At 57.7% G+C, this 16,102-nt stretch overlaps 1 protein-coding gene across 22 annotated transcripts in view; it reads right to left on the reverse strand.

The window, feature by feature from the left end:
* Positions 1-16,102, reverse strand: part of DYSF (dysferlin) — a 201,700-nt gene that overhangs the window by 62,809 nt on the left and 122,789 nt on the right. For all 22 annotated transcript variants that reach the window (XM_064494404.1, XM_010994650.3, XM_010994646.3 and 19 more), the window contains 4 exons: positions 9,669-9,850; positions 6,957-7,097; positions 6,172-6,201; positions 4,632-4,661 (listed from right to left, as the gene is read on the reverse strand). In XM_064494404.1, coding sequence (XP_064350474.1) covers positions 4,632-4,661; positions 6,172-6,201; positions 6,957-7,097; positions 9,669-9,850 — 383 coding nt within the window. The remainder of the gene's footprint in view (positions 1-4,631; positions 4,662-6,171; positions 6,202-6,956; positions 7,098-9,668; positions 9,851-16,102) is intronic.

Here is a 16,102-nt window from a genome sequence, read left to right on the forward strand (position 1 = left end):
CCGGGACCCCAGGCGGTGAAAAGCAATCTCCCGGGGACCCACTCCACACCTGTCCTTCTGAGCTCCAGCAGGTGACAGGAGGCACCTCACTCTTTACTGTGAGGTTGGAGTTTGCTGGTCGCTGTGTCTGAAGTGTCCTTCTGCCCACTTCACCTGGCTACCTCCTACTTGGACTTCAGGTCCCCTGAAATCTTCCCTGGAGCCCCAAGTTTTAGTTAAGCATCCCATGGTTCCCATAGCAACTTGACTCACTCCCACTGAAAGACACATCACCCTATGTCATTTCTATGGGTTCATTTGTCTGCGTCCCTTGTTCAACCAGCAACTCTGCACACAGGGGCCATAGCTGAATCCCTGTTTAATAAATAAAGGCTTACGAATGGACAATTGAAGGGAGGGGGGCAAAGGGATGAATGGGTGGAGGGAAGGGCAGACAAAGAACTGACTCCAACACACTGTCCAGTCCTTCCCAACACTCTTGTCTGCGCCAGCCTGATCCTTGCATCCTTGGCCACCCTTCCTCCCCCGATGCCGGCTCAAGGCTCCCCCTGTTTGAATGGGCTTCCTTTGCCATCTTTCAGAGTCTAACAAATCTTTCAGGGCGTAGTTGAAACTCCACATCCTCCAGAGAATCTCCACAACCACTCCAGAAACTTCTTACAACCCTCCTCTCTGAGTTCTTTTTACTCTGAGTGACCCTGTGCTAGGGTTTCCCAAGGTCCTGACTGGCCTCCGACATCTCATACCTGGCAGTCCTGTGGCACCGGCCAGACAGCCAGCTCCTGGGCCCAGTTTCTCAATTTTTTCCTGGTCCACCCCATCTGAGAGGCATGGTACATCCTTCCCAAACAGTGATTCTCAGGGGAGGAAGGCTGCAGGGACCCCTACCAGCACTGCCAGGCAGGGCGTGGATGCAGACTGGAAGTGCCCCCAGGACACCCGGATTCACTGTCCTATGCGTGGCGGGGGACTCGGAGGACCACAGGTCTCAAATGCAGCCATACCATAGATGGCTAATTGGATGAAGCCACATTTGACCACCCCGTTCCGTGCTCATTGAATGCAGGCGGGCATGCGGCTGCTATACTGATGGGGCTGTGCAGATGTGCAGGGTTTACCGAGGCAGCTCAGACCAGGGGGACAAGGACACAAGGACACATGAGGCTCTCTTCCCATCTGAGCAGAATCCACCCTACGCCCCCTTTCATCCATCTGTCCTGCTGGCCAGTTCAGTGCAGGGAGCCAAGGCCCTGAGCCACGAGGGGGGGCTTCTCTCCCAGTCCTGGGGCCACCACACTAGGCAGACATGCATTCCCAGGGCAGAGGGCAAATGTGGGGAGGTCCCTCCCGCCACCCAGGTCAGTCCTGCCGCCCGTGGCCCAAAGACCCCCTCCTCACCCAGCAGGTCACAGTCAGGGGACCCTCTGGACACTCAGATCCTGGCTCCTCGGGGGGCTGCAGGTGGGGGCAGCCGGGCCGGCTGGGAGGGCTCCACTGTCTGCCTGCCCCACCCAGCTCATTAGGAACAACATGCCGCTCTAATTACACTTCCCAGGAAAAACAGTGTTTTAAATTAAAGCCTTGGGGGAGGGATAGGGGGATGGGGGACCACTGGGCTCATTTTCCTGATTGCAAAACACCAAATTTTTCCTTCTGGTGGATTTGGGGGTGCCGAAGAATACCTCATGGACATCTCAGACTAAAAGCCATAGCATGTTGCCTGGATTAGGAAGGGGATGGAGTGACATCTGGTTGGCCCCCAACTCACAGCCAAAAAGCCACCTAGCACGCTCTCCCTTCTGCCAGGGCATCCCTTCACCGAGCGGGACAGGAGAAGCAGAACCAAAGGCAACACTCACTACCACGGCCCTTAGACGCTCAGGACCACGAGCCCCTGCTCGCACCTAAAGGGTCCCCAGGAGGGCTCTTCCTCTTCACGTGCTCCACGTCCTAGGGGGCCCCCTATCATTAAGGAATCTGCCATCACCTCTTCTGCTGTGTGTGCGTGCACGCGCGTGTGCTCCCGTGAGTACGCACCCTTGCATACACTCACACGTGCGTGTGCATTCTCCATTTCGCAGGAAATCTAAAATTGCAGTTTCTTTGAACTCATTCCCCTTGGCAGCGCAGACCGCCTTTGTTCTCCAGACAAAAAGGAAAAGAAACGAGACAGAGGGCTCAGAAGAGGCGGGGAGAAGGAGGGAGAGAGGGAGCCGGGGCCAAGGAGCAAATAGAGGAAAAGGGAAGCGTGAAGGGAGAGCTGGAAGAGGGCAAGGAAGAAGGGAAACAGCAAGGGACAGACAGAAAGACAGGCTGGGAGCCAGAAGGAAGCAACCCCACTTCGCCTGCGCTCTCTGCAAGGACCCAGGTCTCCCAGACACCGAAGCTTCAGAGACACAACACAGCAGTCCCCCTTCCCCACCAAGAGCCCTGGAGAGATGCGCTCCAGATGGGTAAAAAGCCTGGGGGAGGGGAAATCTTGTTGCCTACCAAAGTGACACCAAGTCGTGGCACGCCCTCCAGCCCGAGGCACTGCCGCCTGCACCCCTGAAGGGAGCTCAGAGTCACCTCTTCCAGGAAGCCATCCCTACTGTCCCTGTCTGCTCTGGGAGCTCTCAGCATGGCTAGACGACTTTCAGCTCATTCACTACCCTGTCTCCCACGTAGGTGTGGGCTGTGCTGACAAGAAGGCAGTCCCCACTGGAGAGGTCGCCCCTAAACCATCCTTCAGAGTCACTTGCCCCGCTCCGTTCCTCTCTCTAGTCTTAGCCCTCATCACCACGAGCTGTCTCAAAAGCCTCCTAGCTGGTGTCTCCTCCTGCCCCTGGCTCCCCAACCCACACCTCTCTGCAGCCAGACAGCTCCCTAACACACCCATCTGCCCTCTCTGCTCCCACACTTTTGAGGGCTCCCATGGCCAGTGGCCCAGAATCTAAGCTCCCAGCACAGCTTTCCGCAGCCCTCCAGGACAGCTGGAGCGCTCTTCACAGGTTTCAGGCTGGGAGCCTGGAAGGGGCTGAATGGGGGATGCAAAGCAGGAGCTTGGCCGCAGCAAAGAAGACAGAAAATTCCTGCTAAGGCGTCAGGCTTCCTGCAGAACCAGCAGCAGCAGCAAGACTAACCTGCCTCCACCCCATCCCTGGGGATTCTTAGAACCAAATAGGACCTGGGACTTTGGCACGAGCCTTAGGCTTCAAGTGCAGGGGAAGTGGCGGAGCTGTGGGCCCCAGAGCTGGGGCGGAAGCCCTCTGGGGATGAAGGGGTCACAAGACCACCTTCTGGGGTGGTTCCCCGGATCAGCTGATACTCCATTCATCCTACTGCGCCTGGGACCCTTTGAACGTACGAGCCAAGCCCTGTGCCCAGCAGACCCCCGGAACTTGCTCTCCTCTGGCCCTGCTGACCCCGACCCACCTCAGCCTGCGGCCGGCTGGCCCTGCAGCAGGACACTTGGCCCTCTTTGGGGTCTGGCCCCAAAGCTGCCAATTTTGATTTGCTTCCTGACAACAAGACCATGGCCAGATCCCTGCTCTTGGAATCTGAGCCTTCACTGTTATATATTATAAATCCAGTTATTAAGGATTTTAACTTTTTTTTTTTTTTTTAAATAACTCATCCCTGGGCTGGGTCTTCTTCAGAGCAGGCTGTGGGTTTTGGCCACAGAGCGCTCTCAATCAAGAGAGAGGGCTCCGTGCTGCTTCCCTGGACAGGGCTCTGTTCCCCTTTCCAAATCGGCAGTCTTTCGCAACTGCAGCCAGAAGCAGGAGGCTGCCTGTCAGGCGCAATTACGGCCAGCTCACTTGGCGGACCCCACCTCGGTCTGGGAGCTAAAGGAAGTGAGGTAAGGGGCGCGGGGCCTGCGGATCCCACATCCTGACCCTGCACTTCAAGTCCAAATTGCACTGAAAATGTCAAATGGTGTCCGCTCCCAGCCTGGGGATTCCCTGACGGCAGGAAGTGGCTGCCCTTTCCCCAACCCCCATCTGACCAGGGCTCTCCTTCCTGTCTCTCTGCCCAGGCCTCTGCCCCAGCTCACTCATGAGGACCCGCCCGCAGATGTGCAGGAGGCCATAAGGAAACATGCTCCTCGTCCCTCATAGCAAAGGACATAGCCATGCTTCATTTAAATGCAAAGCCCAAGCTTCTCCCAGAACCTAGGAATCCCCAACCCACCCCATTCCCCCAACCAGCCAGACCCCAGACCGGTGCTTGGCCCCGTTGGGCCAAAGGCACGCTCCCCACCTTCTTCCTAAGCACTGAAATGTCTGGCTAACACCACCTCCACCAGAAAGCCTTCCTTGACTACTCCGGCCCCTTACTAACATTTCATCCTTGAAAACCTGGTACTCAGCCAGGTGAGGCTTTGTTTTGCAGTCCCTGAGGTCTGGGTTAATGTGGCTTCCAACATAGCAGCAATCCTTGTAAGGCCAGCATCACACCAGGGCACACCCCAAGCAGGTAGGCCTGGATCCATGCAGAGTGCAGGAAATGAATCCAGACAGGGGTCTGGGCGACAGATGCATGCTGGAGCACCAGGAACCACGAAGGCTCCAGGACACGGCCTTCCCCTTCCCTCCGCCTCTGCCCACCCATCCCCTGCCGCAGGCCACAGCTGCGAGGGTCCAGCTCACCTCTTCCAGGATCCCTGCTGTATCCTGCACCTGGACCACACCACGGGACAGTCCACATCCAGGAGACGGTGGAGGGAGGAGAGAAAGGAGAATAAAAGTTCACCATCAGTGACAAGCAGCACTAGGCTGGGGTAGAGGTCAACACACCAGACGTCCCCCTAAAAGGAGCCAACCACCGCCTCCCACCTCGGTGAGGGTGACAGGCCTCCCAGACACCCACTCCGCACGGTCCCTGAGACAGAAGGGAAGACAGACATTGATGCAGAGGAACTGGCGGGAGAGGCCAAAGCATAAGCCTAGAGCCCACGCGTCCCTGGAAGTGACAGGAGAAAGGAGACGGACAGACAGGTGCTGCGAGGGTCCGGGCCCCCATGCAGCAACCCCAGGAAGCACACGGGCCTGGAGCACGTGGACCCAGAGAACCAAGGAGAAGCAACCTGGACGCCCCGGGGCTGGGAGACCTGAGAGCAGGAGCTTGGACTGGACAGGAGAGGGAGAGAGACCAGGAGGGGTGGGAGGAGAAGCAGAGGGTGGGTGGGTGCAGGGGGCAAGCAGGGTTTGCATGGTAAGAACTGTCTGCAAACTGCATGGGCCGCCTCACAAGGGAGGAGGCATCCAAACAGAGCCCAAACGACCGCTTCTCAAAGCTGCAGCGGAGAGTGGCTGAGAAGAGTATTTCCTGAATCGAAGTAGCCTGGGTACCAGTAAAAGATTTACATTTTCCTACCATGACCCCCCAGGAGGAGGCAGGGGAGCAGGGAGGAGGGAACAAAGCCTCTGTCACTAGCAGAGGAAAGAAAACTGGATCTTGGTGGGAACACCAAGTTGGGAACTACGGTCCACATCCGAGCTCCTGAAATTAGCCTGGGAATCTCCTGGAGGGCTCATTAATACCCAGGTTGCTTCAGGAGACTTGACGTGGGACCCAAGACTGGCGTTTCTAACAATACCCTCGGGGCCGCCACACTGAGAACCACTGGCCTAGGTGGATGGTTCTCAGCCAGCGCTGCACATTTAGATCCCGGGGCAGTTTTGAAAGATACCAACGCCTGGGCCACACCCCGAAAGATCAGGTTTCGTTTGGTCTGGGTGGGGCCTGAGCCTTAGTGATTTTTAAAGCTGCCCAAGGGAGTCCAACATGCTGCCCTGTTGAGAGCCACTGGGCTGGGTGACCACGAGGTCCTTCAGTCTGAGTCTGTGATCCTTGAACTTCTCAGGGAAGAAGGGCGGGAAAACCTGGGCTGGGCAGGGACCCCAGCCCCACTCACCCTGCCCCTGTGCCCCTGACCCACTCCTCCTCGGCTTGAAGGCAGGATGGTGGTGGTATGTGTCTGCTGCCCTTCCTAGCCCGGGAGGGGGCTGCAAACACAGGGAGGCTGACGGTGAGTTTGAAGAAGCAAAGGTAAGGAGGGGAGGGAGGGTGTAGCTCAGGGGGTAGAGCGCATGCCTAGCATGCACAAGGTCCTGGGTTCAATAAATAAGCCTAATTACCTCCCTCTCCCCCACAAAAAAAAAAAAAAAGAAGCAGCAAAAGACCTACCTCAAAACCAGGAATGTGGTGGATGGCCGGCTAGGGTGGAGAAAAAGAGCTTAGGTTAGGTGCTTGTCACCCAAGGCCCCACCACCCTCCTTTCTGCCCTGGCCAGGCACACACATCTCTAACCACAAAATTAACATCATGGAATATGTCAGTGATCAGACAGCCCAGGGACTTACAGACTAGTCCTTGGGCGGGTGCCATGCTGTGTCCCCTCCAGAGAGCCGGAGTGGCCTCACTTCCATCCGGCTCACATATTAGGGTTCCCATCACACTAAGAGCAAGTCTGACGGTCTGGCCCTAACCCAAACCCAAACCCCCCTGCGCTACAGCAGGGAAGTGGCCAGCTCAGGGTCGCACAGCCAGGCCTCGGCACAGCCAGCACTAGAACGGAGGTCCTGCCGTGACCTGGCCTGGACTCCCCTCCTCCATGACAATTAAGCCCAAACCAGCGGTCCTCCCAGAAACCACGTCAGGGTGTGACCCAGGGAAAAATACATCCAAATGGCCAGAGGACTCAGACATTTTAACAGCTCAGATTTCAACTTTCTGCCCCAATGTTAGATCGTGTCCTGATTTGGAGTTCAGAAAAGATGGGCAAAACCATTGCTGGCAAGAGGCCTAACATTCAGAGGTGGCCCTTCAGTGACCCTCACAAAGTGCAAGCCCTTGGCAGGGGAAGAAGAATAATTCAAAGGCCCGTCCCCTCCATCAAACCATCCCCTGCCTGTGACCCCCACCCTCCTCCCTGCCCAGGCCTCCTGGGTCGGGATGTGGACCAGCCTCACCTTCTCTCTCTGGATGAGCTCAAAAGAGGCCAGCAGCTCACCTGCCGGCTGGTTGCCCCTCGTCAGCGGGAACCAGGCCAGCCGGGGCATCCGCTCCAGGCTTGGCTGACAGATGCAGCGTCCCATAAACTCATCTGCACCCTAGACGGGGCGTGGAGAAAGAAGAGTCAGCGTCCCCCAGCCTGGGGTTCTGGCGGCCTCAGAGCAATCACCAGACCTGCATCTGGCCCCCTGACCTTGGAAGGACCGCAGAACTCAGGGAAGCCCCTGGTGCGGGGTGGTAAGCTCTGACTCCCTAAGCAGGATGCAAGGGAAGCATGTGAGTGGTCTCTTGCAACTGTTGCTAGATTTGAATTCCCACTGATGGTCCGGAAGTCCCTCTGTATGTCCAACTACCGTTCACCTTGCTTTAATTTAATCAAGCGCTGAGCCCACCAGAGACAACAGTGACAGCCTCCTAGCTTTTCTTCAATGCCTCAGCCGTACAGGTGCTTGACATCTTCCCAGGGCTTCTGTATCTCCTGTTCATTTCACATTTAAATCCCCCACCCACTAAGTTTCCACATGGGAAGGCTGATCATGCTCATCAAATTAAATGACTCTTGTTAAAACAATGTTTTCATCTTATCATTCCTTTGCTCCTTCCACGGCTCCACACTGCCTGGAGGATAAGAGTTCAAACCCCCTTCCTGGCACGGAAGGCCCTCTCACTGGAGCCTGCTCACCTCTCCTGCCTCATTCCCTCCCCACATGGCTTTTACTCCAGCCTGCTGGCCTCAGCTGGCCTCTCACCCCCTGACCTTGACCCAGGCCATTTCCCCCAGCCATACTGCCCTTTACTCTTCCCAGCCACCTCCCACAGCTCTGCCCAAGCTAGGCCCTCTGATGTGGGTCCCTTTGACCTTGCTGGCTTGTGAACTCTGGCCTTGTGGTTAGCTTCCCCAAGGGCAGGGGCTGCAGACAGAACCTGGGTCTCAGCCAGGTGGCTTCACAGCCATCACAAGCCCTGGTGCCTGGCCCAGGGCACTCCTGTGGAAACCCAGGGCAGGACTGGCAGGCACCCCTACCTGCAGTCACATCACTGCTGGGGACATCACCAAGAACCATTCTCGAGTGGCCACCAGCTTCTGCATAAATGCTCACACCAGCGGGTGGCAGTCCAGCATGGACCACTCAGAGCGGGCACCAGCCACAGCACTGGGAGGGGTCTGGAGGCTCCTTTGGGCCCAGTGTCGCCCTTCAGTCCCTGGGTCATGGAGGAGCTGGGAAAGAGGAGCCCTTGCAAAGCCCGGGCAGCCAGGACAGCAGGAGCTCAGGGCAACACATATTGGCCAACAGGTACAGACTCAGTGAACAAAGCCTCCGTTCTCCCCGGGGAACCCGGCCGGGCCTTTCTCTCCTGGGATCCCTCCTGGGCACTGGCCCAAAGGGGAGAGACTAACATTTTTAAAAGAGGAGGTGAGGTGCTATTGGAAGAGAGAGACCGTCCTGCCAGCCTCCTGCCCGCCCTGCGCCAGCATTGCACCTGCTTCCGCTAAGTCCCCGGGCCGGCGCCCTCCTGGTCCTCCCACCTCCCACAGCAGCCTCCCCGAAGGCACCAGGCCCTGTGCTCTTCCCCCGAGAGCCCCCAGTGCACTCCTCCTCCATCTGCTTGTGCCCCATGGGGCCAGCTTTTCCTTCTAAGGGCAGAGCTCCCAGGTCAGCCTCTCTGGTCCACTGCCAGCTCTAATCATCATGGCCTTCCTTCCCCTGGTCCACATCCTCCCAGGGCACCGCTCATCTGGTCATGACAACTCTTTCTGGAGACATCTTTGAAACCCTGCCCCCTCCTTTTCAGCCACTGCCACCCCCACCCCCAACCCAGGCAGGGCTGCTTGGCCACATACGTACCCCAGGGCCACATACCCCTGGGCCGACACCTCTCCTTTTCAGACTGCTGCTCTGACCCCATCCCTCCCCCGCTCCCCCGGCCTCCTCCTCTTCCCTCCTTCCCAACCTGCCTACCCTGCTCCCATCTCCCACTAGCTCCTGTGCTGCACTAACACCCCTCTGCCTCATTCAGCAGCCGGAGCTCACACTTCCATCAGGGCCTGGGTCTTCCCACAACCCGCCTCACTTTCCAGCCCACAACTCCCTCCCTCCGGGAGCCTTACCACCAGCGCAGCGGGCAGTTCTGTGGGACCGCTCTGCCGGGAGGCCCCCCCTCCCCGGGCCATAGAGCCACATGGTGCTCAGAAATGAAATGTGCTGACCCCTTGAAGGATTCCCTGCTCTGTGAGCCGAGGGTGAGCCTCGGCTCCCACCTGGACTGGGAACCCCACGTGAGGGGCCCCTCAGCCCAGTACACAAGTGCTTGATAACTGTCATGGAGTCAACGCAGCCCTCTGATGGGGAGAAGGGACCAACCTGGGATCTTATACGCCAGTTAAAGCAGAAAATCACCAGGCTCCCAACACACAGCCAAGCGCCCTTTCCAGATCTGTCCCCTCTCTCTGCCGTGGGCACAGCACACGTGCTAGCAATTCATTTTTAATGACTCTAAAATAGTTTTCACCCCTCTGTAGCCTGTGGGGTCAGGGGCGAGGCCATCGTCCCAGCCTCAGAGCGCACCCCTCTGGCTGGGGACCCAGCCCTCACAGCAGCATCCCACCTAGGCCCTGGAGAGGGTGGGCGGTGAGGGGACGAGGGAGGATGGCGGACAGGCAGACTCACGTAGGTGTCATGGTCATACAGCTCCACCACGATGCTGGGCGGCTGCTCAGCGATGCTGGCCAGCTCGCCGAAGATCTCGATCTCGTAGAAGATGAGCGTCTGGTCCCAGGTGGGGTTCAGGGTATTCTTCGCCACCACCGTCTTCTGGCTCTGGTGCAGGAAGGAGACGATTGCGTAGGGATCTGGGTGGGCCGGGTGCAGGGAGAGGAGACAAGATACAGCAGACACTGTGAGAGTCATGTGGCCACAAAGCTGGAGCAGAGCTTTGACTGACTCTTGGAAGCCACAATGTCCAGGCTGGCGCCCTTTCCCAGGGGCTCTCCCTGCCCTCCATGAGGCCAGTTTGTGGGTCACCACAGGCAGGGATTGGGGGCCAAGGTCCAGGAGAACAGGCACAGAGATCCAGAGAGCTTCCCCTGGGCTCCTTCCTGGGCTGGCTGCTGGGGGCAAAAGTCCAGCTGGAGGAAGCCTGGATGGTACATTCATTCATTCATCCATCCAACAAGCATGTATTGAGTGCCTTCTGCATGCCAGGCTACCGGCTAGGTGCTCGGGGCCAAGCAAAACTGTAATCTACACAAACATAAAATCACAATTTTGATCAGTTCCTTGAAGAAGAGACATAAGGTGCAGTGGCGCGAGAGAGAGACCCGGCTGTCTTGCTGAAGGGACAGCAGAGAGAGACGTTGGTGCCATCAGACGGGCACGCCTGGGTCTGCATTTCAGCAAGCTCACCCCAGCTGCCACGTGGAGAACACGTGGACATAAATGGGTGCAAGGAGACCAGTTATGAAGCTTCTGTAAGGGTTCAGGCAGAGACAGTGGGGGCTTAGATGCGCACAGGTGCTAGAGTGAAGCCAGTGGATACAGGGCTGTTTAGTGGTGAGTGGTGTGAGGGGAACCCTAAGATCTCTGCAGCTCCCTGCCACCCCAAAACTCCTTTCCAGCCTGCCAGCCCCAGTCATGCTGGCTGGAGACCCACCCACCGGTCATTTCCCCTGCCTGGTCCCAAGGTGTCACTAGAGAAGATTCTAAAGCAGAGGTTCCCAAATGTGAGCACGCAGCAGAATTGTCTGGAAGGCTGAGAGAGACAGCTGGGCGCCGACCTCAGAGACTCATTCATTGACTCTGGGCGGGGGGCTCCCAGGTGCCGCCAATGCTGCCTTTTGAGGCTACACTTGGAAACCAGCACAAGAGAAGGTCCTAAGAGACAGAGTGCGTGCAATCTGGGACAGAAGCAAAGGGCTTGGAGGAGGGGGCTCCTCCGCTGCTCTCCTTAGGGGGCAGAGTCCAGTCTGCCGCCATTTTGTAAGACTCCAAGTGCCAGATGCTGAGGGCATGCAGACAGGGAAACCTGGGGATTTAAGAGGCTGGCAGCTGGATACTAGAAGTCTGGGAGGGCTGAGCCCAAATGCCCTATGATGTGCCCTATACCTTTGGCATCTTTTCCAACCCACAGCACCTTGTATCCTCTGTGCCCCGCCAGGGAAGCCACCATGTGACCTCAGGAGGGTCTCAGCACCAGAGATCTAGAGCTAGGATATCCAACTGCAGTCCTGGGGAGTGGGGAAGCAGGCCAGGCTCTCTGGCCAGAAGGAGACCAAGCAGCATGCCATGGCCACTGTACAGGAGGTGACAGAGAGCAACCATCAAAGAGGTGGACAAGTTGGGGTGGGCAATGGGAGGCCTCCCATTGAGGGATGGGGTCAGGGGGAGGGTCCAAGATTCTGGCTGTTGCCCTAGGAGCTAGTTTTAAGGGTGAGAGGGGATCTAAGTTAGGAGGCAGAAATTATGGGCACTCACTGGCTGAACAAATGCTGGGTTTGGCTAATGGAAAGCAGGTACCAGGCTAGGACCAGCTTGTTCGCCTTCAGGCGCAAAAGCACAGTGGGGTCAATCCTGGAGGGTTTCCTGCAGGAAATGGATTTTGAACCTGATCCCAGAGGTAGAAGAGGTCAATGGGAGGCCGTCGGCAGAAGAAGGGGCAAGAGAGACATGCCCACCACATCCTGCCACCCCACCTGGTGAGGGCCTCCCTGGCATGGGGAGCCCCCTTGCCATGCACCAAGCCGGCCCAAGCCTTTCCCCTCCTGCCCCTGGCACGGCCCAGCGGCGTCTGTGCACTTAATGAAACCGTCTGGCTGTGATACCATCAGTTCCAAGCTCGGCAGAGAACCTCTCCCCGGTTCCAGTAAGGGAGAGAGGGCGCGTTCCGATAAATAAAACCATATTAGAGAGCCAGCGAAAAAGCCCCTTTTGTTCCCGCCCCCTGTGCTTCCCAAAGCTTTATTTTTATAAGCACGCGGGTCCCAGACTGAACACGTTTACACAAAGATCACAATTGCACATTGTGGCGGCCGTGCACGCCGTATTGCTGTTGGCAGCACCCCCCACGCCACCCCCCCCCCCAGCCGGCCGGCTCCTTCCAGCAGCCCCATCAGTGCAGGCAATGAGCTCAGCACGGGGGGAAGGGAGGGGGCGGCTTTCAAACAAAACTCACCCAGACCCACACGCGCGCCCCGCCCGCCCAGGGGAGGGAAAAACACACAACAAAGGCATTGTAAGGAGCAGGCCTGGAGGCCTGGGGGCTCAGACACTGAGCTACTGTGTGCTGGGGCCCGGCCTCTCCCCGCACAAGGCCCAGCCCCTCGGAAAAAGAGAAACAAGGGGGGCGGGGTGTTGCTGAAGCAAGGTGGTCAGATGAAGGGAAGCCAGACGGATGGACACACGGACACATGTCTCTTCCAGGAAAGCCAAGAGGAGGGAGAGGCAGATCCCTGGGAAGGGGGGAGGAGCTGGGAGGGCCTGGCTCTTCCCAGGACCACTCCCGCAGGAGAGGGCCAGGATCGGCCCTCCGGCCTCACCTGCCAAGCCGTACAGAGCACCCCGGGGGCTGAAGCTGGGTTGGAGCTCTCTGAGGACCACAGGCTGCCCTGGGAGCTCCACGCAAGGGTTCCATCAGACCCATCACCACGAGAGGCTCCGGGCAGGTGACTGCTGGACCTGCAGCCCGGTGCCCGATCTCTGCTGCTCAGACTTCCCAGGAGCTCCAAGGAGGACCCTTCTTCAGTCACAATACACTAAGCTTCCCTCATGCACCGTCCCATCAACAGCTCAGGCCACCAGGGGCAGGGCAGGCAGCATCATCCCACTTGTCAGAAGAGGGAGCTTTGCAAAGACCAAGTCACCAGCCCACGTTCACACATGCCTGGGACCCGACTCCCTGACTCCCGGGCCAGTGTTCCTTCTACACACCACGCTCACAGGAAAAGGACCCTTAAGACAGGGTGGAGTAGACTGCTAGTAATCAAGGCAATGCAAATCCAAAACTACAATACAGGAATATTTTTCTTATAAAATTAAGAAAAAATTAAACAATTTTATAAAACCCAGTGTTGGCAAATATTTGACAAAACAGGTACCCTTCTTTATTGCTGAAAGCAATTCGGCAACCCTTCAGGAAGGCAACTGGGCAGGATGCCCTGAAAAACATAAAACTGTTTACACCCTGTTTCCCATATTCCTGGGAATCATCCAAATTAACCAAAAAGCTGTATGAACAAAGACACTCACTCTGGCATTATGTGGAACCCGTCACCCCTTCAATACACAGTTTCTGACTGACCAGCGTGTGGGGAGTAAGCACAGCGCGGGGAACGTGAAGATGCATGAGACGTGGTCTGGGCTCCTAAGATCAGGACTGCTGGTTGGAAATGGTAACCAAACAACAGCTATGGTACCAAGCGATGCACAGCTTCACAGCGGAGGGTACAAGGCGCTGGGGTGGGAGTACCCCATGGAGTCTGGAGGCGTCCAGTCCGTCCTCCCAAAGGAGGTCTCCTACCCTGAGTCTCAAGAATAAGGAGGTAACCAAGGAAAAGGGGTGTCCAGGCACCCAGCGCAACACGGGCCAAGGCAGCCAAGACCACTCAGGGAAAGGCTAGTCTGTCCGAGGCGGGGAAGGGAGCGCCCCCAGGCTGCAGGGACAGAGCGGGGAGGGGGAGCCGGGCCGATCGCAAACGGTCGTGGATTCATGCTGAGCAAGCTGGACCGAATCCTGCAGATCAGTGTTTCCCAGAACGTGCGGGTTCTCTGGGGAAGCAATGAACGCTTACCCAAGTCCAACAGGCTCCCGTGCTGCAGCCCCCTCAGAGCCTCTCAGCACCACCGTCCATTGTAAATCTTGCAAATCGCTAAGTGTGCGCTGTTCCCCACTCTCTCTCGCTCGGGAACCCTTTTTAAGTGGAGCGTTTCACAAGCCTCCAATGCACTTTGGAAAGCAGCCGCTTAAGCTCATCAGGAGAACTACCCCAGCCAGAGCCAACCTTCACAGAAAGCTGTGCTTCCACAGAGGGGGTGGGCCACGACCAGAGTCCAGACAGGGGAAGCCCGCAAGCAAGGACTCCCCAGCCCCACTCAGCACAGAGTCTGGGTGACCTCACTGTGGCCTGGCCGGGCAGCAACCCCCCTCAGGACCACCCAACGAGCACACGGCTTTGACCTCCCAGGAACCATGAGGCCAGCACAGAGGGCACAGGACCTTCTGCTTTCTTGGCAGATGGATACTCCACGCCCAGAGGTTGATAACTGAGCCTTTGACCTACTTGCCTTCTCCCCCTTGCCTGGTTGGCCAAGTCAGGCCTCTGAGCCCACTGACCCGTGAGACCCTCAAAGAGGAGTCTCTGGGTGCCTGGAGCTCAGGGCCATCCCCTGGAATGCGAGCTGCCCCAAGGCTCCTCCATCTAAGTCCAGCGCTATAAGCATAAACCACACCAGCGGTTCCCAGCTGGGGGAAGGGGCAGAGCAGACTTCCCTGGGGTACAGCTTGACAAAGGAGACAGCTTCCTCCCCTGGTCCTCTTTGAGGAATATTGGTCTGCAGTGAAGAACAACAGCTCCGACAGCTGCCTGGAGACCCAGTGCTGCCCGTCAGGTATGGCGCTGAGGACATGTGACTGCTGAGTTCTCTGGAACCCTACCTTTTCTGTTCAGGGCAGACCCAGTGTGTCCCCCAGGGACTCACCCAGCAGCGGCAACCCTATTCCAATGTAAGAGAAATCCTTTGAATTCAGCGTTGGTTCACATTTTTCATTCCTGATCACTACGCAGGCCACACGCACTCATAACCACACAAGCACAGGCCACACACGCCCTTCCAGTGGCCCAGAGAATTGATGCTGGTCCTCCGCTCAAACCCCACCCGAGGCCAAAGCCTCAGGCAACCTGCATGGCACCATCTCCACAAGCCTCCCGTCCAGGCCGAGTTCAGTGTTATCCAACAAGTGTTTCCTGGGCCCCACGCCCTCTGCCAAGGAGAAGGAAGGAGGCGCAGCCCCGGCCCTGGAGCAGCCCCAAGGCCCACCACACAAGGGACAAGCAGAGAGCACGGCCCGGGGCTATGGGACCCCCCCACCGGCGGGAAAGCACAGACACCACAGGTCAGAGCGCTCGCCAAGGGGAGCCTGCTGCGCCCCAGACGCCAGCAGGCAGGCTGGAAGATGATATGAGGGGCAGACTCTGGGCTGGACCCTCCTCTGGCCCCAAACGTTCCCGATTCACACAGGAGTTTCCTCTGAGAAATGCCAGCCGGTGGCCATGCACAGCCTCCAGCCGCCAGCCACCCCAGGGTCAGTTCCAGGGGAGAAACTGCTTTGGTTTAGGGTTTGGGAGTGAAAATAAACACTCTGGGTTTTATAGGTTCACCCGTGTTGGCTGCTGTTTTCCTTTCCAGCAGCTGCTCAATCAGGCCTTTCATTCAGAAGCCAGTGGCCTCTGAGGAAGCCCTGGGCAGTGCCCTCAAAGCTCAAGGGATGTTTATTTGGGGGAGGGGGTGGAGCTAGGGTGGAAAGTGTGACGTCTCCTGCAGGCCAGTACCAGGTTGACCCTGCCTGCTGTACCCAGATGTGCGGGTCCCTGGGTGGCACTCCCTCTTGCAGGGTCATCCACCAGCAGGGAGGACAAGGGGCCCTCCACCTATACCCCACTTCACCCCGTCCCCACGCAGCCCCACCGCCTGCAGCCCCATCTCTCACATGAAGAAAGAGGAAGCAAAGTCATGAATTAGGGCACTTCTCTTTTCCTCAGGGTACGTTCTGATGGTCAGAAAGCAACCCGGCAAAGGTTCCCAGGAAGCTGCAGCTGCAGGTATCCGCATCCCCCAGCGCCCTGCCAATCCCTCTGTGCTGCTCTCGCACATGTGTTGTAGAGGGCGCTCTAGGCACCCTGAACCCCAAGCACGGAGGAGAAATTGCTCCACCCGTCCTGCACCTGGCTGCATGGGGCTGGAGACAGGTCACAGAGAGGAGAGCAAGGTGGGGAAGCACGGCTGCTGGGGAGAGAAATCAGAGTGGTCCCCCACGTGGGGGGAAGCGGGGCCGGGAAAGGACAGGTAGATGGCTGTGAGCTGTGCTCCATTCTGTGAACAGGAAGTCACTC

The sequence above is a fragment of the Camelus dromedarius genome, chromosome 15, assembly GCF_036321535.1.
Source record: "Camelus dromedarius isolate mCamDro1 chromosome 15, mCamDro1.pat, whole genome shotgun sequence".
NCBI classification, from domain to species: domain Eukaryota; kingdom Metazoa; phylum Chordata; class Mammalia; order Artiodactyla; family Camelidae; genus Camelus; species Camelus dromedarius.